Below are 22,997 nucleotides of genomic sequence, written 5' to 3' on the forward strand. Positions count from 1 at the left end.
TTGATCTAAGATTAATAAATTAATAAAAAGATTAGTTTATCTTTTAAAGCATTTTATTTTTTAGAATAGGTAATATATGTTACAAATTTCTCAAAGCTCTCATTTTCCTCAGTCACCCAGGTTTTGTCCAGAAGAAATGTCATCCAATGTTACTAGCTTATTAATTTTAATATGGTTAATATTCGTATATTTTTTCAATATTTTACCTAGTAATCTGGCTGAATTTTCTTATTATTTCTGATAGATTATTTTGGATTTCCTTTATGTATATGCATCATCTGCAAAGAGCAACCATTTGGTCACTTCTTTTCCATTCCCTATTCTAAGGATTTTACTGCATTAACTAGGATGCTTCTAATAAAGTAGCTGTAAAAAGTAGCTGAATAATAGCTGTGACAGAAGGCAATCCTGTCTTATTCCTGGCTTTAATGGAAGGGCTTTTGTTTCATATTTACATATGAAATTTGCTGTTGGTTCCTGGCAGATGGCTTTTCAGGTTAAAAAATTTTTGCCTTTGGCCCTACTTTGCTAAGAATGAGAATCATTAAAGTTTTTATCAAATTATTTTATGCACCTACTGAGATGACCATATGATTTTTTCCCCTTTAATCAATTAAATGTGTTGAGTCACCCACTCATGGGAAAAAAGTAGTCTCAAGTAAAACACTTTTACCCCAAGTTGTTATTTATTTTCATGATGGGGGAAAAAAGAACCTTTTATGATAGTGAAAATATACTTTATTTTTTTAATACAATAGCTGCCAGCAATATACTGGTTCTAGAGAGAGAAAAGAAAATACAAGCATTCTATAATAAGCTTTCATTTGCCTTTTCAAGTAATTCTAAAGAAAATACTCCAATTCTGTTCAACATTAGGACTTAGGGAGTTGAAATTTTTTTCCATGATAAAAATATAATTTCGACAAGCCCCGATCTTGATCATTTGTAAAGGATGGAATAAAAAAAAGCCCATTTAGTATATCAATAATGAATGCTTCCCTCTCTGAATCAAATGCTGATTATAACCAGTGTAAGAAAATGGTTAATCAATAAACGATGAAATGTGTATCAAAATGTTTATGAAAAAATACATTGCTATTTCTTCTCATTTTTTACCTTGTAGGTATTTCTTAAATGGATATTTTAAATGTACAGAAACAAAAGCTATCTACATAACTCTAGAAAGATCCAAAACTCAACCGATGTTAAAATGCCTAAATTCTAGAGTTGATCAACTTAGTGAAGAATAAATGTCAGAAATCTCTTAATTGTACACAGATTGCTCAAGAGTTTAAAAATATTGTGTAAGCTGAGTTATCAAGAAATCAAACCTAGTATGATTTTCATCACAAAAGTCAATGCTCTTAATAAAAGATAGCAGAGGGGTATAGAAAATCTGCACCTACATTAAAAAAAAAAAAAAGGAAGTTATATCAACTGAAGTAGTAAAGAGCTTTCCAACTGTTCAACACAAAAATTTCTCAGAATTCCTTGGAAAACAGTGAGAGTTTCCATTCAGACTCTAATCTTGTTGAGGTGGAACAGAAGGGGTTTACATTAAGGGGGAAATGATTTAGTAGTTGTAGAAATAGTATCAGATGATCTGCATTATGTCAGTTTATAAACTACATGAACTGCCATGAAAACTTCTATGCCCTAAAATCTCCCAACATTTTAAGCTATGATCTTTCCACAAGTATAAAATGGGGGGAAAAAATCATGTTCTGGGATCATCCTTTTTCCTAGCTTTTGTCCATCTGCCAATCTCAATTTCATCTATCTTCCCTGATAAAGTAATAATAAGATCTGTCTTTCTACATCAAAATCGTAACAGACAGACCTGCCTTCCTTGGACATCTAGACAGACAGCCAAGTAAAATCATGGGATAAATTTTAAAAAGACAATGAAGAGAATAAATATCCAAAGTGAAAGTAGTTCACGACTGAATTTCAGAATGTGGTTTTCATCCTTCTATTTTGAGAAATGTACCTCTGTCCTCATTAGCCCCTCTATTCTGCACCACTTAGTCCCCTGCTCATTGGAAAGAACAGACCCTTCTCTTGAATCTTTTTCATACTTTGAGAGCCAGGAGGCGAGGTTCAGTATCACCTGAATGCCAAGTTACTACTATTTTAAAGGGAGGTGAGAAGTGGTGATGGCTGCCTGTGTCCTGGAGCACATGTGACATTTTCTCCCACCGAAGCTACTGCTATAGAACTTCCCGGCGATAACCTGAGTGCTTTTCTTGCAACCAGATAAGTCATCATCCAATATTTAATTAAAGGTGGGTGCCCAAATTTTTTATCAGCAGTAAGGAGTTCTAAGAAAGGCAAGGCAAAGAAACCTCCCTGAGCCAAATGGATACAATACGGAGCTTATCTTCCTATACCAAGGTAATTACTGACTGATAGGTTAAAAAATGCAGTATATGCTTATAAAAATCAGGCTGCTTCCCTAATGCCAGTGATTACTAAATGTTAACACACCAAACGGGGGCAAACATTGCCATTTTAAAGCAATAATGTAAATTTCCAAAAACAGCCTATGAGAAATAGCACTTCTTAAACAAGTTACATATAAAAAATTACCAAAAATGTATGATAGTTACAACTAGGGTCTTTGGAGCAGTAGTACTTAGTCCATTTTCAAAAAATGAATAAATACGTAGCAAACTTTTGTTTTATTTTTACCAAGTTCATCCTCCCTTGTTAGAGCACAGATCATTCCTGGTTTAGGACTTCCAATTTTTTAAAAAAACAAACATGCAGAGTGCTATTCCTCAATGTGGCTTTAGAAAAATTTAATTGAAGGAAGTACAATGATTGAGATTAGGCAAAACTGCAGTAAATACGTACTCACCATAACAACTATAATTTAGTTCCAAAGGAGTTAACCATGCTCTACCCGAAGTTTAAGAGCCAACGGGGGTTGAATGGGAAAGCTGGTGATGGCTGTTTTATCTTGTTTTTAATACACGATGGAAAAGGCATTCTTTAGGTTATCCATATTAATTAAATATGCTTCAGAAACAAAATTCTGCTTGACATTTTGACAAACCCACCCTACATTCCTTAGGTTATTATCTGTGTTAATTTTTACATTACAAGTCATACTGCTATCGCTAAATCAACTAAATATCAGTTTATGTAGTGTTACTCAAAAGATCTACAGACAGCAAGGTCTACGCTTACCTAAAAAGGAGCTTTTTAAAATAAAGGAGGAAAGCAATAAGGCTCCAAAAGAATGGCACTGGGCAAAATACACACAAAAAGCAACACATTCAGACAGAGTAGCAGGTGCCCATAGGTTTTTCTCAGATAGATAAAATGCTTTGAGGAAGATCTTGAGAATATCATCCCTCTCTCTGAACTTGTAGCTCCTACACAGTGTCCGATGTTATAACTGGTATGAAGGATAAATGCTTTTAAGCAAAAGTAAAAATCCATGTACAAAGTAAAACAGCAAAATCTGTAGTGACTTTCTGTGGAAGGCTCTCTTCACTGGTGGTGACACACCCAGGACAGACTGAATTGAGACAGAGTATTCTGATACAGTAGCAATCCTTTCATATACTCTTACTAAATATTATACAATCCCCAAAATACATAAATATTCCTTGTACCATGCATTGTGCACCAGTTTTCGGCTGACTGATGAAGTCGTGGGTACTATTTTAACAGTTACACACTGGCCCTCCGAAGTTCTGCCCTCAGTCCACAGGGAACAGACACAACGGTGAGGGCTCCGGAGGGACGGCAATCTACCTCTAGAGTGAAGAGCGTGGCGGAGTGTCTCCGGATTAGAGGAGAGGAGGGTATGGGGCAGGGGAGGGAGACAGGATAAAGTATTTTAACATAATACTGCTTAGGAGTGTATATTTAAAGATAGCTACTATACCTTGTCTAGCCTTTATCCTAATCTTGAGTAACTGCACGTTCATGCAAAATAAAATTTCTACTTTATAGGAACAGGAGCAGTCTGTTAGGAAAAGCATATCCTTAGGGGAAGATGCAAAGACATCTCTCTCAGAAGGGATATTTTACTTGGTAAGTCTTTTGGCTACATCACTATAGGCTATTTCAACCTCCTTATCGCTGGGACAGGTATTGGTAAACTCATCCCTACTATGCGCATTAGTTAAGTATCTCCAGATGCCAGTCATTCCTTTTGGAATATCAAAGTTGCGGTATTTTTTGGCCACCACCTGAAATACAAAGAGATCAAAAGTTAACATTTATTTTCCATGACTTGTAAACCAGACTTATCTCTGATTTTAGGGCAAACTAATTCTGTGAATCTCTGAGAACTGCTTCTATTTGAGAAGTCACCTCCATTCTAACTAGAGTTTTAAATAATGACAAGGACCGCAAAGTACATCTGAACTTCAGTCATGTGACAGGGATTGCAAACGCCTGCCCTGGTGACCCAGAGAGACAGCCAGGTGTAATCTCCGGGTAAATACTTCAAGGCACACACATGATTTTACATCTCTGTTTTCCTTGGTCTTGATCTTTATCACAACTAGTGTTTACTACTCTTCTATTTAGCGCAGTGTCTTACACAATAAATGCTCAGTAAATATTTCTTTGCCTTATATAGAAATAACCAGGTGATCACACAACAGAATCTGACAACGTAAGTCAATGTAGCAAACTCCAATTCAAAGTTACCTGCTACATTTTTTAATTTTTATACAGTCACCAAAAAAAAAAAAAAAAAAAAAATCTTCTTTCTCATATGCCTCAATTTTAAGACATAATTTTCCATTTTGTTAACTCGAGGGTATTCCAACTGTTGCCTAAATAGTATTAAGTTATACTGTTTGGGGTTCCTAGTCATACACCAGATCAAAAAAAAAAAAAATTCATAGACAAATAAAGTGCTATCTTAGTACACAGAGAATACCCAGTCTGATGGTGATGTCACACCACATCCTGCAGGCCTACCTTGACAATGTGCAGTTTGGGAAGCAGGTTGCAATCAGCTAATGTCATTTCATTGCCATCCAGAAATTTACGTGTAGAAAACTTAATGTCCTCCATACTATTCTCATCAATTTCATCAGGGAGAGGAGAATTCAGATATTCATCCAGTTTCTGTAGGGTTTTCAAGAGACCCCTCTCCAGTGCTGAAGGAAAGATGGGGATACTGTAAGAAGGAAAACCACCCAAGTCCCGAAGTAGAAGCATTACTCTTTCGGTCAATAACTATTTTATCAACTGCTTACTCTGACATGAGGCACTGTAGAACAGGACAGACAAGGTTCCTGCTCTCCTGGAGCTTCTTTACATGGGGCAAGGGATGAGACAAGTACATTTGTTCAGGTAAGCACAGAAATGAGCATGACCGTTTCAGAAACTGGAATCTGTAAAAACTCAATAACTAAATGTCCCACTTAAAAACACACTATGGCCCAATACAGTGGATGTTTAAACTAGAAAAATTAGTGAGAAAAGGCAAACCTATTAATTCAAGTCTAGGGAAGAAAATCTTGCCAAGACAGAGATTCTTGCCCTGAATTTTAATGCCTGTTTCCCCAGGAATATTTGGATTTATCACCAAGAAACACGTTAAGATACTCCGATACAGACAATCCAAGCAGAAAGCCTGAAGTTTTTGCACTGTCTTGTAATACACAAGAAGTCAAGAATAGCACTATTTTATAATAACACGGAAAACACAGACATCAGATTAGAGAGTTCAATTTACAAAAGTGCATCAGGGGGCTCTTCACCCCAATAGATTAAGATATTATGACTGTTATAATTCAGAGACGAGTGGGACAGAGCCACCCCTGTGTACCTGGAAAGTCAAGGTTAGTGACCTTTAGCAGAGGGGGTGGGAAGGTTGTTAGATACACATACGGACTAAGAGCAGACCAGTCTTCTGCTACCCTTACCCTTTACCTTCCCAGGCCACCTTCACCCCCCACCCTCTGAATGCACAAGCTCACACTGGTGACCACAGTGCTTGGCCATAAAAGAAAGCTACATATCATGAGGTGACAACCAATACAGTTATAAGTTTGAGTAAATTTGGTTCCATTAGAGAAAAAGACAAAAGTTTTATATGCTGCGTATTAGATATTTCACCAGATACTAGATATTTCACCAGCAACATAAGTATGTCCTAACCCAAAACCTCTTCTTCCAAATTGCTCCCACCCATTCATTCTTGGCAGTGCCCCGCCCCCTGCAGTGCAGACAACAGATGACAGATAAGGGGCTAGATAAGGGGCTGTGGGTATAAAAAGGAGTAAGTGGATTTTGGAGGTACTTAGGCGATAAAAACCAACAGAGCTTGGAAGCAAAACTGAATATGGAAAGAGGATAGATGTTTTCAACAAAATACAGATGTGAGCTCCTACTACATGCCAACTCTTATTCTAAGCATCGTTAAATTCACTCTTGAACAAAGCAGTTTGAGTTTACATTTTGGGGAGTGGGCATAGTACAGAGAAACGGCCAACAAACTATTCCCAGGGTAAAGGCTGGTATCATTTGCTGAAACATTTACCTGCCTAGAGAAGCAGGTTCAGGGGGTGCGGACAAGAGTTCAGTACGTGCTGCCTTTGAGGTGAGTTGTCTGTGAGACCTCAGAGTAGGAGCTGGGCTACAGTGTCTGGAACAGTCTGGGCTGGAGCAGTATGGCTGGGAATCCTGAGAACATAAATGAACACCGAAACCACGGAAGCGAAGGACAGGCGGGGGGCCCAGGGTAGCACCCTAAGGAACATCATCTGTGGTGTTGTGCAAGGCAGATCAGCCATTTTCGTTGTTATCTAGCATTCCACTATATGACTATATAAGAAATATTCATCCATCCTGTAAATGGGGTCTGTGTTGTTTACGGTTTGAGGCTCATGACTAATCGTGGAACAAACATTCTTGGACATATCTTTTTGGTGCACAATGGTTCATATTCCACTCAAAAATGGAGTTGTGGGTTACTGGGTATACCCGTGTTCAGGTTTAGTAGAAACTGCAATCAACTTGCCAAGTTCAACACAACAAAGAGCAGTGCAGTGACATCCCAGTGACTTCACATCTTCAACACCACTCGGTGCTGTCAGTCTCTTCAGTTTTAGCCATTCGGGGGGATGACAAATTAGGTTTAACACCTTTTCATATTTACCGACTATTTGGATATCCTCTTTTTGTAAAGTGCTGTTTGTTCATTTTTCATCACATAGCCTGTCTTATTTGTAGGAGTTCTCTATAAATTACAGATGCAAGCCCTTTGTGGTAATACGTATCACGTATTCCTTCACCCTTTCCACTCCCTTAATGGTGACTTTTTATGAACAGAAGTTACTAAACCTAATGTCCAATTAATCAATTTTGTTTCTTCCAAACAAACTTCCAGTGCTTCATCCAGGTTAAGAAATCTTACCTACCCCTAAATTATGAAGATATCCTCCATTATCTTCTAGATATTGTGTATTATTTACTATTCACATTTATATCTACAATCCACTTAGAAATGGTTTTTGTGTAGGTGTGAGATAGGGGTATTTTCTTGACTCCATATTCTGTTCCATTGTTCTGTTTGTCTATCCTAGTATTAGTACCACACTGTTTTAACTACTACCCCTTTGTAAGTCTTGATATCAGGTAATTTAAGTCTCTCTTCAATTTCCTTCAATTTCCCTAATAAATTTTAGAATTAGCATGTCAATTTACACACACACGTGCATGCATGCATGCACAGAAAACCGGCTGGGCTTTTCAATAATTCAGATTCAACAGAACCCCAACCTGAGAACTGGCATCTTTACAATACTGAGGCTTCCAATCTATCAATACCACTTATTTAAATCTTTAAAACATCTCTTTCAGTGACTTATGTTTCCTGTGTAGAGGCTTTGACCATCTTTTATTGGATTTATTCCTAAATATCTGACTTTTTAATATCTGACATTTTGATGGTGTAAATATTTTTGCATGTTTTCTATTGTTTGTTGCCAGCATGTAAAAATACAACTGATTCTTATAATGGCCTCATATCCAGTAACCTTGCTCTTTCATTTTTTTATTCTTAACAGTTTATCTGTAGATTCCTTTGGATTTTCTACATACACAATTATATTGCTTAAGAATAATGACAAATTTGTTCCTTCCTTTACAATTCTCATACCTTTTATTTCTTTTTCTTGCCTATCGTACTGGCCAAGACCTTCACTACAATGCTGGATAGAAGTGGTGATAGTGAGCACCACTTCCTAGTTCCCAGTCTCAAAGGAAACCGAAATTTCACTAGTTCCCTATTACATTTGATATTTGCTATAGCTTTTTTGGTAGATTCTTTCTGCCAAATTAAGGCAGTTCCCTGCTACATCTAGTTTGTTAAGACAAATATATATATATCATTTTACCATAAGTTATCAAATTTTATCAAGTACTTTTTCTGCTTCTACTGAAATGTTATTTTTCTCCTTTATGCTATTAATTTATACAGATATTTTAATGTTTAAACAATCTTCTGTTCCTGACTTAAACCCCACTTGGTTGTGTGTATTATCTTTTCTCATTTTGCTGGATTAGATATATTTTATTTAGATTTTTGCATCTATGTTTGGGAGAGACTGGCCTGAAACCATCTTTCTTTTGATGTTCTTGTGTGGTCTGAGTGTCGAGGTTGACCTCAAAAAGCAAGCTGGGGGCGCCTGGGTGGCTCGGTTGGTTAAGCCACTGCCTTCGGCTCAGGTCATGATCCTGGAGTCCCGGGATCGAGTCCCGCATCGGGCTCCCTCCTCGGCGGGGAGTCTACTTCTCCCTCTGACCCTCCCCCCTCTCATGTGCTTTCTCTCTCTCATTCTCTCTCTCTCAAATAAATAAATAAAATCTTAAAAAAAAAAAAAAGCAAGCTGGGAAGTACCTTCCTGTCTTCTGTTCCCTGCAAGATTATGTGCAACACCAATGTTACTTCTTCCCCAAATGCTTCTGGTGCATCGGTGGAGCTATCTGGATCTGGAGTTTTTTTTATGAAATGGTTTTTAATTACAGACATAAGACTATTTACATTTTATGCCCTCCTATAGTAATTTTGTTACACTATACTTTCTGTAAATTTAACCAACAGTGTTTTCAAATTTATAAGCATAAAATTTTTCATAATATTCCCTAAAAATCACCTCAATGTAAGATCTGTAACAATCTTTTATTCCTAATATTGGTTATTGCTGCCTTTCTCACTTTTCTGGATTTTTCTTGTCAAGGATTTATTAATTTTTATTTATTAGACTTTTCGTGGAACTAACTTTTAGCCTCACTGACCCTCTGTCAGGTTTGTTTCTTATTTCAAGGAAATCTGCTGGTTAGTATTTCCTTTCTTCTACTTTCTTGGGTTTAATTTGCTGATCTTTTTCTACCTAAACCCCTGAGGTGGAGACCGTCAGACTTCCAATCCTTTTTTTTTTAAGATTTTTATTTATTTGACAGAGAGAGACACAGCGAGAGAGGGAACACAAGCAGGGGGAGTGGGAGAGGGAGAAGCAGACTTCCCGCGGAGCAGGGAGCCTGATGCGGGGCTCGATCCCAGGACCTCGGGATCAGGACCTGAGCCAAAGGCAGATGCTTAACGACTGAGCCACCCAGGCGCCCCTCCAATCTTTTTTTCTAACATAAGCACTTAGTGGTATCAGTTCCCCTCTAAGCACATTGTTTGCCATATCACATAAATTTAGACCTGCTGTCTTTCATAATTTTATTTTTCTTCAGCCCACAGATTACTAGAAACGTACTGCGAAGTTTTCAAAGTTGTAGAAATTTTCTAGCTGTGATTTTGTCACTGATCTCTAGCTTCTTTTCTTTATAGTCAGAAAAAAATATTCTGTATGATTTCAATTCCCATTTTTTGGAAAATCTTTCAGATTTGTGTATTTACAGTCAATTTTGATGAAGTGTTCTACGAGCATGTGAAAACCAAATGTATCATTCTGCAGTCGTTGGGGACAGTGTTCTATGTACGTATCAGCGAGACTAAACGTGTTCGTTGTGTTGTTCAATTCTGCTAGACTCTCTGATTATTAGTTTTTGGCTGATTCTAACAGTTACTAAAGGAGTGAGTTAAAATCTCCCACCAAGACTGTGGATTCGTTTATTTCTCTTTTAGTTCTGTGAATTTGGCTTACATATTTCCAGGCTAGGTATTTAGTAATACAAATTTAGAATCATTCTATCTTTCAGATAGATTAACCTTTTAAATCAGTTTGAAACATGCTTCATTATCTCTAGTTAGTGCTTCTTTCCTTAAAGTCTCCTTTGTCCAGTATCGGTGCAGCTTTGCCCCCTTCTTTCGTTAGTATTTGCACTACTTTCCTTTCACCTTTCCTGAATACATGTGTGTGTTTCACGTATATGTGTGTATTCAGTCTTGTACATAAAAGCAACATATTGTTGAGCCAGCTGGCAAGTGAGGTCTTCAATTTGGAGTAGTTAAGTCATTTACATTGAATGTAATTACTACAAACTTTGGTTTGAATCTGTCATCACACATTTTGATTTCTACTTGTTCTGTGTTCTCTTCTTTCTTGCTTCTTTTGGAGTAAGTTTTTAAAATCCATTATTCATCTCTCCCTCTGTTAGTGTGTTGTAGTCTTCTACTAGTCTTTGTTCCCTCTCACCACTTCCAGGATAATGCAAGGGCCTCATAACACTCTGCCGTCACTACCTCCCTCCTGTCCTGAAGGCTGCTTTGTCATGTATATTCATCTGACATAGATTTTAAATTCCACAAGGCATTACTGTTTTATACAGACAGTATGCATTTATACTTTGTAACATATTTATACTACTTTTTGCTTTCTTTCCTTCTTGTGTCTCTTGGTGTTCATCTGAAATAATTTTCCTTCTGTCTGAAAAACTAAGTATTTCTTTTACTGGGAATCTACTGAGATAAGTACTCAGTTTTTGTTTGTTTAAAAATGTCTATTTCACCATCACTTATTAAAATCCATAAATAAAAAATTAATGTCTTATTCTTATAGTATTTTTTCAGCTGAAACACTTGGGGAATATATAATAGTAGAATTAATTCTCAGAGCAGCCATGGGACATGGGAAGAGCAGATAATATCCTACTTTAAAGATATAGAAGTGAAGGAGAATCTGCCTTATTCTGAACATCAAAGAAGAGACCTGACTGACATCTTAGAGAATGTGGGTGTGTTTTGACCACTTGGAATTGTAAACTGAACAGTAAATTTTAGAGGTTCACGGAAAAGGCCATAAGAAAAAGCTGACCAGTTTAGCAAGTATATGAATCCAGGGCAATAAATATAAATGTCCTATCTTGAGGCAAAAACAAAAAATTATTTGGATGTGCTTGCTTTCGCTCTTGGAGAGTATTTCACTACTTATAGAATTTTAATTCACTTTTAGCTCTCTGAAGAGCTCTTAAGATTGCCTTCTGGATTCTACTGCTTCTGTTGAGAATCAGTGCTCACTCCCGCTGCTTTTACCTTGAAGAGCTTTCTCTCTGCCACCTGTAAGGTTCTGTCTGGTTCTCAGCAGGTGCCTATGGTACACACAGGTGTGGTTCTCTTTATATTTAGCCTGCTTGGGTTGTGTAATGTTTGACTCCATGGCTTATCTTTCATCAGTTTTGGAAGATTCTTGGCGATTACCTCTAACTATACCTTTGGCTCCATTTTCCCCTCTCCTTCTGGGACTCCAGTTACACATATATCAAACTCTTTTCATTGTGTTCCACAAGTCTTACACTCTTTCCTCTGTTTTTATTTTTCCTTTTGTCTCTGTGCTTCCATTAGTTATTTCCTTCTGATCTGTCTTCCAGTTCACTAATTCTATCTTCCAATTATCATGGTCTAATCTGTTCGATTCATATACTGAATTCATAATTTCAGATATTGTATTTTTAAATTCCAGAACTTCCATTTGGTTTTTTATAATGTCTAGTTCTTAGTTGAAACTTCCCCCGTTAGGGTGCCTGGGTGGCTCAGTCATTAAGCGTCTGCCTTCGGCTCAGGTCATGATCCCAGGGTCCTGGGATCGAGTCCCACGTTGGGCTCCCTGCTCAGCAGGAAGCCTGCTTCTCCCTCTGCCACTCCCCCTGCTTGTGCTCCTGCTCTCGCTATCTCTCTCTCTGTCAAATAAATAAAATCTTTAGAAAACAAACAAACAAACGTCCCACGCTGTTCTTCTACCTTTGACTATCTACTATAATAAAGTTAAAGTCAGTATCTGATAACTGAGTACCTTGTAGTTTTTACTATGTTTTAAAAATATGTATTAGTGGAGTGCCTGGGTGGCTCAGTCAGTTAAGTGTCTAACTCTTGATTTCAGCTCAGGTCATGATCTCAGGGCTGTGAGACGGAGCCCATTGTTGGGCTCCATGCTGGGTGTGGAGCCTGCTTGAGATTCTCTCTCTCCCTCTGCCCCTCCCCACCCCTCCCTGCTCGTACGCTCTCTTAAAAAAAAAAAAAGTATTAGTTATGTTCAGTATCTTAATATTAGCACTGTTAGATTTTTAGAGCTGTTAAATTTTTAAACTCAGGGCTGGTTTATATTAAACTAATGGTCTACTAAATCATGAACCTCTTCCTTCTAATTCTTGTTATTAAGTCAATGCATTATTCTTGCTTCCCCAACTGCACTCTATTTTCTTTGAAGGTAAAGTCTGTCTTGTGCTTCCTCTGTAGATCCCCCAAATTTCATGGCATTCTACCCAAGCACAAATTAAACATCTGATCAACATCTGCCACAGACTGAGAAAGGCCAATAATTAAATATAAAAAATATATAAATATAAAAAAATATAAACATTAAATGTGTGGAGAAGGTTCAAAAGGAAATCAGGTGAACATGTAGAATAGACACTTTTAAAGTCAGATGAGTGGAGATATTTGTATCTGACTGTTACATCTTTGTGGGAAGCTGAAAAGGAGGCAGGAACTGCATATTACTATAGAACATAAAAGCCATTTTAAAATGTAAAGAAGAATTGGTAAAATTTTTTACTTAGGTAAATATCAAACAAATTGGAATGTATGTATGTCAAGTGACAGATGACAAGATCAAGATCAAAGAACTACCTATTTTATTAATAAAAGGTCACTCTAGCCATAGCCAGGATCAAGCTAGTTTATTTCTTAGAGAAAAGAGTTAAGCAGGAGGACACTGGAGCCGAGTAAACTAAAGCTGAGGAACTGAGTTCAACTGCAACTACGGAAGTGACAAGGAATCAAGCCATTTAAAATAAAAGGTCAAAAATACAAAAGCAATAGATATAACCTTTCACTGATTACATACAAGGTATTGATCATGCATGTAGTCATAAAATGTTAAATTTATAAATTGACAAGAGAATAAAATGTGAGAAATAGCTAGGTTAGTAAGGAGTCCAGGGCAGGATGGAAAATTTTTCATGGTTGTACTTAAAAGGGGGTGGAGGGTGGTGAGAATGAAGGGACAGTAAATCTCAGGACTGTGAAAGAACCAACTTAAAGATTCAATATGCTTCCTATCAAAATCAGTGAATACAAGGGCACCTGGGTGGCTAGGTCGTTAAGCGTCTGCCTTCGGCTAGGGTCATGATCCCAGGTCCTGGGATCGAGCCCATCCCTCTCCCACTCCCCCTGCTTGTGTTCCCTCTCTCGCTGCGTCTCTCTCTATCAAATAAATAAATAAAATCTTTTAAAAAAATCAGTGAATACAGAATAAATACACAGATATAAGACAGATATAAGGACTTATTCTTTGATCAGATTATAATGAACAGAGTCACGGCCTCTACCAAAGATAATACTGTGAAGTCAAACACTGAAACAAAGTCTCAAATGGCACTTGAGGGGTATGGCAAGTTTATGATCTTCAACCTGCTCTAAATTCATCCTTTTCCTGAATTAGTTTTCAAATATATCCAACAGAAAAAATAAAGTATTCTAAATTTACAAGGTTTGAAACATATGATGCGTATAATCCTAGATGTAACACAAAGGCTAAAATTAAGAACCTGGTATACATTAAAATTACTATTCTTTCTACAATTTTGGACCTAGTAAAGCACCTGCAATGAAGCTGAATTGCTGTACCTCGCTAGAATGTTAATGATTTTTCATTAAGAATCTCAGAATAAAGGGTATAGTAATGCAAAGAATGGTGAATTCGTTTCATTCAATTTTTATGTAACAACACGAGGAAGGCCAACAAAACAAAGAAAGACAGAGGTGCCAAGAGGTATTAAAGAGCATCATTCAATAAACATAATGAAGTTTTGAAGACAAACCACAAAGGAATCTGGTTAAGATAAAGAAAATGTCAAGACTAACCACTAGAAGGCAGTAGCAAGCTATGAGAAAGGAGGCCCTTGTCTTACACTACCATTCTCTAACACCCCTGCTGTGGTAATGCTGGTATCTCTAAGAAGGTATTTGAAAAGCTCTCCAAAAAAATTAGTACTTAATTGTAATAGAGGCCATCTGATTAGTTTTAAATTAATTCTGAAAACCAAAACAACTTTTTTTGCCTATGAAACTACAGCAAAATTTTAAAACTCTCTCTCTCTCTCTCTCTCTCACACACACACACACACACACACACACACACACACACTCATACACCCATGCCAGGGTCAGAAGTGTGGGGAAATGAATACTTTCACATTAGTGGGAATATAAACTGGTGTAGACTTTTGAGAAACAAAACCTTTTGACCTATTTGGAATCTAGCACAAGGACATTCACTGGCAGCATTGTTTGTCACAATAAAAAAAACTTGAGACAATCCAGATGACTATCAACAGGGAAACAGTTAAATAAAAATCCATATTATGGAACATTAAGCAATGTTTCTAAAAAATAAGGTAGATCTATATTTTGGTATGGAAGGACTTCTACCACATAATATGTGAAAAGAACGATTGCAGAATGTAAATATACACATAAATACACACTCATATACAATGTTTGCAAAATTACATAGAAAAAAAGGATGAATATTAACTGTGTGGGAAGAGCTCAAATGAGGTTAAGAAGGGACACCGAAATTTTATTAAATTTATTTCTAAACTATTTTAACTTTTTCAACAAGCATACATTCCTCAATTACTTGTATAATTTGAGTAAATGCAAGACAGAAAGCATTAAATTTAACATGACCATATTTGCTGTAGGAAAAGAATACAATTCACAACGAAGAAAACCAAAATTACGAGCCCTTACAAAGATAAAACTGTATTTTAAAGCTACTGCTAATCTCAATAAAGGGTAATCTTATGCAAACAATTTTTAAAGGCCAATATAAAATAGGGAGAGGTTAGGAGTATTTAAAAGATGACTGGGCAGCTCAGTTGGTTAAGCCTCTGCCTTCAGCTCAGGTCATGATCCCAGGGTCATGGGATTGAATCCCACATCGGGCTCCCTGCTCATTGAGGAGCCTGCTTCTCCCTCTCCCACTCCCCCTGCTCGTGCACTCTCTCCTTTCTCTCAAATAAATAAAATCTTGGGGTGCCTGGGTGGCTCAGTCGGTGAGGCATCTGCCTTCGCTCAGGTCATGATGCCGGGGTCCTGGGATCGAGTCCCCACGTCGGGCTCCCTGCTCCACGGGGAGTCTGCTTCTCCCTCTGCTCCCCTGCTTATGCTCTCTCTCACATACATAAATAAATATATTTTTTAAAAATCTTAAAAAAAAAAAAAAAAAAGGAGTATTTAAGGGTGACTAAATATACATTTAGGTTCCATAGCTACAATGATGAACAACCATCCTCTGATTCCAAACACTTCACAGAGAGAGAGAAAAAAAAGGAAGGGAGACAGGCAGGGAGGGAATTCTGAATAAAAAGGAACTAATTAGAACCTATAGATTCCTTGCCTCCACTTAAAAACAGGAATTTGGACATTATGAAATATGCCTTAGGACATATAATGGCAGATTTCATCACTGCTAAATTCACTGAGCTCTTAAGAATATTATAAATACCAACACACTAATAAATGATCTATTAGTTACATTTGGGAGCTTAATAATTTATATAAATTAATGAAATCACAGAAGTGAAAAAAAAAGATCTGGGACAAGTCATATCTAACCCATTCCCTTTTATAAAAGGAATTACCTATTAATTTCTTTTAATGCTTCAAAAGATTACACAAACTTACTCCCAATCAGCTTTGGACATGTTACCAAAAGAATTCATTCATTCTTTGTTTTTTTTCTTTCTCCCTCCCTCCCTCCCTACCGTATTTCCCTTTATTTTATTCTTTAAACCCTATTTGTTTATTTTGTACCCCATCTAAGCACTGACCCTTCTCTTTCACTGGCCCGACAGCACAGCATCTAGGCATTTAATTCCTTACTTAGAATTATGTCTTAAAATTGTCCAAACATATTGAATTTTGTAAACTATTTCCATAGGCTGGTAAGACTAATCAAAAGCTTGCCTACTCTGATTTACCACGTAAAATGACAAATCCATCTCTTTGTAAGCGGTTTATAATAAAGTTTGGGGGAAGAAGGAGCTGGAACACTAATTTCCAAGGCTGATTTAAGGCATTTTATTGCACTAAACAGACAGACAAGACACCTTCAACAAATCTACATATACTCAGTAAGCTCCAAAGTGATTTGGAATATCGTTTTCTAAAATCTCCTGGCAGTGAGAGGCCCTACGGGGAAAGTTGCTTGGCAACTGGAATTCTTATTTACCAACAGGTAATTTAATATAAAGCCGCCTAAGTTATACATTGTGTGATCCATTATGTTGTTTGTTCTTACTGGTTATAACATTCTAAGGACAGTAAGCGTAGGTGGCTACTTAAGACAGTAACAAACTAGTAGGAAAAAATAGAATACAAAGTTATACTTAAATGAGTCACTTTCTCCCCTGTTCTCTCCCCTCTATCCCATCCCCAAAGCAACTGTTTGGTTTTGTTCTTTGTGGTTTTTGGGGGTTTTTTTTAAGCAAACATATTTTATTCCCCTCTCCTCCCCACCAAGTGTCAAAAGAAATTCAACCACCCTCCAGCTTCCAAAACTACAGAGAGAAATAAAAACATTATGAATTTAACTCAGACGGTTCAGGAACTATGGGCAAGAGCATCTGGATATAAAAGGATGATTTCGTGAAAAGAAGTCACCTGCAGGAAGGATGGGTACGACAGAAAGGATACCGTGTGCAGATAGAAGGGGCTCCATCGTAACTGTTTGTTTAGCATATGAAATGCTTAGACCGAAACATCAGTCAGGAAAAAAGCCAATTACTTAGGAAAGTTGTCCCCAAACCAAGGCGGCTACTAGAACACACTGAAGAGCTATGAGCCAGGCCTGGACACTACGGCTTTTCCCTCTTTCCCTCTGCTGCAGAAAAACATCACATGCAGCGAACATTATCCCAGAAACCCTTGAAATTCAATACTAGATTATAAAATGCCGCAATTTTAAAATTTAATAATAAAAAAAATACTAGCCTGAATAGCTTGGAACTCTGCCCACTGCAATCACATAAGGAAATTGGCAAGTGTTTCCATTTTTTAAAAGATGGTTTATTCTTGCTTAACCAGCAATGATAATTTTTTCCCTTTGGTTTTCTTGTTCATCTGCAGCCATAAACGTCTACCCAAAAGAACCGCACCCAAGCCACCAAACTGTCCAAAACCGGGATGGATTAAAGTGTCTTTAGGAGCTGGCATTCTTGTTACTGTACTTACTTTTAATTAAACACTAATGTTCTCTCTTGAGAGTTTTACTCAGAACGATGTTTAACATCTCAAAGAGAGGAAAAATTACTGAATGGTGTAGTTGAGACAAGGTTCATTAAACGGACCTCTTTCAAAGAGGCTTCCCTTCACCATACATAAGTTCAGTAAACGAAATAATAAGATGGGGTCCTTTAACAAATAGAAGAAGGAATTTGTATCTGCACTACCCTAAACAATTCTCACGTGAAAACAGGACTTGAAACTAAAATCCCATTTTAGGATGCAGAGAAATTAGGAAGACTGGGGAGTATAAATGCTCTCTTGGAGTAACTCCCGAAATTGCTCTTTAAGGATAATTATCACAAAAATCCACCCAGGCTGATTTTAGGCTACCAGAACCCAACAATAAACAAAAGATTTAGTAATAATTTAAATGAAGTTGTAACAATCTATTCCAAACCACCACAACCACACCATTCATTGTTTCTGATGCACCGTTAACTCTCTGTCTAGGTCCCCCTTCGTGAAAACTATTCATTCAGTAAACACGTGTCGTACAACTACCATATGCTAGGCACTGTCCCACTAGCCTGAAACAGGAAAATAGCAATTTAAGGACTTACCCTGGTTTATCATCAAATCTCTAATCAACTTTGAAAGCCAGTTTTTAATACTTAATGGGAAGGTCTGGACTCCAAAATATATATTTTAAATCACTGTCATAACAGGATTTTTGGATTTATTTGGGGTTTTTTTGGTTTGTTTATCTCCGGTGGTAATCTAATCACTTGGGGTTTTTTGTTTTTGTTTTTGTTTTTTACCTTCGTTAGCCTCTGGCCTTGAATTCTTGATATATGCAGAGAATTTGGCAAAGATGTCCATTCCGGCAGTATTTGATTCTGGGTGTTTTGGTGAAAGCTTCAGGTACCTAAGGGGGAAAAGTGAGAATGGATAATAGATCCTCCAAAGATGCATTAGTGTACGTTCTCTCCATCAACAAACCATTGTGCTAGCAGTTACTAGACATCTTTGAACAGTTACTACTCTAAGAAATGCCATCATCTGTTTTCTATGATATTTTTAAGATGTGTTTTTTTCCTTAGGAAACAAAGCTCTGCAGTGTTTTTGTTCGCATATTAATATTCTTGGCAACCAAAGGGCATCTGCACTCCACCTCCATTTTATAAATTAGGATGCTGCGGAAACAGCCTACTTGTTCAGAGGCATGTGCCAAGCCAATGGGCATCTTAGAAAGAGAAGTCTGGAGCAACACGGTCCAAAAGAACTTTCTGCAATGATGGAAATACTCTGTATCTGCATTTCCAATACAGTAACCATTAGTGAAGTGTGGCTGGCTATCTGAATATGAGTTATCAATGAACCGGTGTTATATAAAGTTAAAAATTCACTTCCACCATTGCACTAGCCACATTTCAACTATCCAGCTTTCTCGAAACAGAAAAGCCAACCAGATCCCTGGTATGTGCCGTGCACCGAGGCAGCCGGCGTGGCGGTACTAGAGGACCCGGATGGCAGGGGCAAGCGGGCACCTCGGTCATCCGCAGTAGTGTAGGGACAAAAACAGCAGGAAGCAGATCACTCACTTCGATCCCACACTTGGGATTTTCCAGAACCTCCCATGGACTAGATATTGTAAGGGTGGGACTGAGCGCCGGAACAATAAGAGGTTGGGAATTTTGCTAACAAGTGCTCTTACCAAGTTTATCTGCTTTGAAAACGGACATTCATGACACACAGCTTTTTGTTTTTTCTACCACACAAATGTGTATTTTATATACTTAAATTCCAAACACACATACTCAGTGTCTATTTCCTCCTCACATTGGAAAATACATGTGAGAAGGTTCAGCTCCTCCCTCTTCCCTTCAGCAGAGAGCTACACCCACTGGGAGTCGGCTCCACAGGAATTCCGACCAGTAGCACCATTTTAGGGAAGGCTTGTCCGCTTACAGGCCCTGTAAAATTTCACTGGAAACTGGGCTTGGTGCAGTTAAGACTCGGGGGGAAAAAAATCTTAAACTAGTAATTTATATTTTTTCATATATTTTAGGGTGCTGTCTTGCCACGTCTTTAAAATTAAAAATGAAGGTGAGGTATTTTTAGGAAGAAATTGAGTTCCGTCGCCAGCTGTGGTGTAGTGTCTTGTTAGCTTTTTTATTCTTTTTTTTTTTTTACATGTGCGATTCTGAATTCAAGGAGAGAGATCTAAAAAACTGGACATAAGAGATTATAAAATACCTACTGAATACATACATGCTCAATTTATCTTCCCTTTTAATAACTCCCAATTTTTAAGCTTAAAGATTTCTCTTGTAAACAAAAATATTTACATAATGAATTTTTTTTTTTTTAAGATTTTTATTTATTGGGCGCCTGGGTGGCTCACTTGGTTAAGCGACTGCCTTCGGCTCAGGTCATGATCCTGGAGTCCCGGGATCGAGTCCCGCATCGGGCTCCCTGCTCGGCAGGGGGTCTGCTTCTCCCTCTGACCCTCTTCCCTCTCGTGCTCTCTGTCTCTCATTCTCTCTCTCTCAAATAAATAAATAAAATCTTTAAAAAAAAAAAAAAGATTTTTAATTTATTTGACAGAGAGAGACAGTGAGAGCAGGAATACAAGCAGGGGGAGTGGGAGAGGGAGAAGCAGGCCTCCCGCTGAGCAGGGAGCCCGATGTGGGACCCTGGGATCATGACCTGAGCCGAAGGCAGACGCTTAACGACTGAGCCACCCAGGTGCCCCTACATAATGAATTTTTCAGTGAACAATTATAGTAAATGAATTTCATGAGGTTATATATTATGTATACTATATTAATAATATATAGTTATATGTATATATTTTTTTTTTTCTTTTTTCCTCTTAACTACAGAAAACTTTATCCTTTTTTTTTTCCCCTTGCCTGGGCTAAAAGAGTTAATTCCAGGTTCAACATCCCTGAATTCCCCTTGACTATAAAAACAACCAGCCTCCAGTTTAAATGTTTTTACTGCTTGTAATACAGTAATTTCACTGACTCATTCCAAACAAAAAATAGCACAAGGAACGTAAGTGTCTCTTCAATATATCTATGTCTTCCTCTAGCCAAGTTTCCAAAATTCTTCTTCTTTTCCCTGGCCAATATTTAGCTGTACCTACTTTTTCTAATGAAGTAAGGCTTGAAGGTAGGATTAAACTGCAGATCACTGATACATTCATTGTTCACATATATTCATTTAGTCTAACTATTAAGGGTCTACCCTATGTCAGGCATCACACTAAGTGCAGAGGTTGTACACTTAGATGAGCATATGGAAGCATATTTATTAGAGACCTATTTTAATGAACAGGTAAGAATGAAGAAGGATTTGCAATTGGCATATCCTTATCCATCTGAAAACAGATGCTATTACAATTCTTAAAAACAAAACAAAAAACAAACCACTGTTCTTTAAAGCAGGTTAAACAGGCCCTATTCTTCTCCAAGACAAACCATTACACTTGTACTATTAATTTAATGCATACAATACTAGAACTACAAGAGACCATTCACCTCAAACTCTCATTTTGCCTAAAAGGAAATTATATTCCAGAAAGCTTATATACTTGGGCCCCCAAAGTCCCTAGACTAGTTAAAAGTATTGCCAAACTACAACACAGGTTTCCTGTCCCCAAATCAAGTGCTATTTTTGTTCTACTACAGATCAGGTTCTCTCTGAAAGATAAATCAAATTCAAACCAAGAGGTCCTCAATCAGTTGCCAGCTTATTTTGCATTCCCCCAAACACTGGATTTTAATAATTCATCATTATTCACTTTCCCAAATAGCCTGATAAAGCAAAACTTCTCAATGGCTGAGAGTCTCATTTCAACATCTGACAAAAGGCAGGCAAATAATCAATAAACGGGTATGTGTCAACAACATCGTGGGCACGAGCACCCAGGGCGTGCAGACTTCCAGATCCATCCTTTATTCTGTATTACATCACAGACTATTAATGCTAAGACCTAGCTAAGAATATCTCCATCCTTTTAGGAAAGATCTCAGACATTTTCTTTCTCATGTGAATGTAAGAATAAAGTCTGATTACACAACCCATTAAGTTACCCTTGTAAATTCAACTTTCATCGTATTTCTCACTTAAAAAAAAAAAAAAAGGCTTACTAACACTTTATAGGGCTCTTCTCCAAAACTGTCTAACTTCCCCTACCCTTCTATCCTTTCATCAGTAAGTGAGCCACGCACACAGGTCTGCTTCAGTTAAAAATCCAAGTTTCAAAGCTTTTTTTGGGCAAAGTACTCCCTCCATTCAAGCAAGGGGAATTAAATATATATGTATAAATACTTTCCCCAGAGGAGAAGATAAAGTTTCTTCTTTCTATGTATACTGGTCACACAAACCAGCAAAAGTTCCTTGCTTTAAGCTCTTCACTGCTCTCTAGATTCTGAACAACTCTGGAACAAGCAGTTGCCTGTATTTATCTTTGTTTGTCATGACTGAATCAGAAGTGCTCTCACAAAAACACTCTGTTCTCAGTATCATCAAATGCCAAAAACATGTTATTAGAAATGCTAAATTCTGGTCTGCTAGCTTGTGCAACTTTTCTCTTCATCCAGTCTAGAAACAAGAAGGCTCTCAATCAGGGTGTGAGGAGGATCAGCAGGAGTTAAGGACCCGAAGACCTCCTTGTCCTCAAGGGGAAAGGGAGAGAGCCAGGATGTCCCCTGAATGCCCTAGAACACAGGAAAGGGAAAGGAATGCCCGTGGCGGTCCTGGAAAGAACTTCCTCCTGTTATTCCTCTGGACAGAGGCTCTGCTGTCCCTCAGCATATCACATCAGGGGCTGCAGAGGCCAGTCAGGGGAAGGCACTCTCAATCTAAACATGCTGTTCCAGTGCACAGCAATAAAAACTCATCCAGGGGCGCCTGGGTGGCTCAGTCGGTTAAGCGTTTGACTCTTGATTTTGGCTCAGGTCTCGAACTCAAAGGTGTTGAGATCAAGCCCTGAGTCAGGCTCTGCGCTCAGCGGGGAGTCTGCTTGCGATTCTCTCTCTCTGCCCCTCCCCGCAACACTTGCATGCGCACATAGGCATGCACTCTTGAAAGAGAAAGAAAAGAAAGAAGAGAAGAGAAGAGAAGAGAAGAGAAGAGAAGAGAAGAGAAGAGAAGAGAAGAGAAGAGAAGAGAAGAGAAGAGAAGAGAAGAGAAAAGAAAAGAAAAGAAAAGAAAAGGAAGGAAGGAAGGAAGGAAGGAAGGAAGGGAAGAAAGAAAAGGAAGGAAAGGAAGGAAAGGAAGGAAAGGAAGGAAGGAAGGAAGGAAGGAAGGAAGGAAGGAAGGAAGGAAG

General features: G+C 37.8%; 1 protein-coding gene across 1 annotated transcript in view; it reads right to left on the reverse strand.

Annotated features, from left to right (window-relative positions):
- Window positions 1-720: 720 nt before the first annotated feature.
- Window positions 721-22,997, reverse strand: part of CLIC4 (chloride intracellular channel 4) — a 72,517-nt gene continuing 50,240 nt past the window's right edge. The window contains exons 4-6 of the mRNA XM_035019460.1: window positions 18,478-18,584; window positions 4,948-5,129; window positions 721-4,205 (exon numbers count right to left, since the gene is read on the reverse strand). Coding sequence (XP_034875351.1) covers window positions 4,041-4,205; window positions 4,948-5,129; window positions 18,478-18,584 — 454 coding nt within the window. The 3' untranslated portion in view covers window positions 721-4,040. The remainder of the gene's footprint in view (window positions 4,206-4,947; window positions 5,130-18,477; window positions 18,585-22,997) is intronic.

Source organism: Mirounga leonina, unplaced genomic scaffold (genome assembly GCF_011800145.1).
Source record: "Mirounga leonina isolate KUSES-001 unplaced genomic scaffold, KU_Mleo_1.0 Mir_173, whole genome shotgun sequence".
Classification (NCBI taxonomy): Eukaryota; Metazoa; Chordata; class Mammalia; order Carnivora; family Phocidae; genus Mirounga; species Mirounga leonina.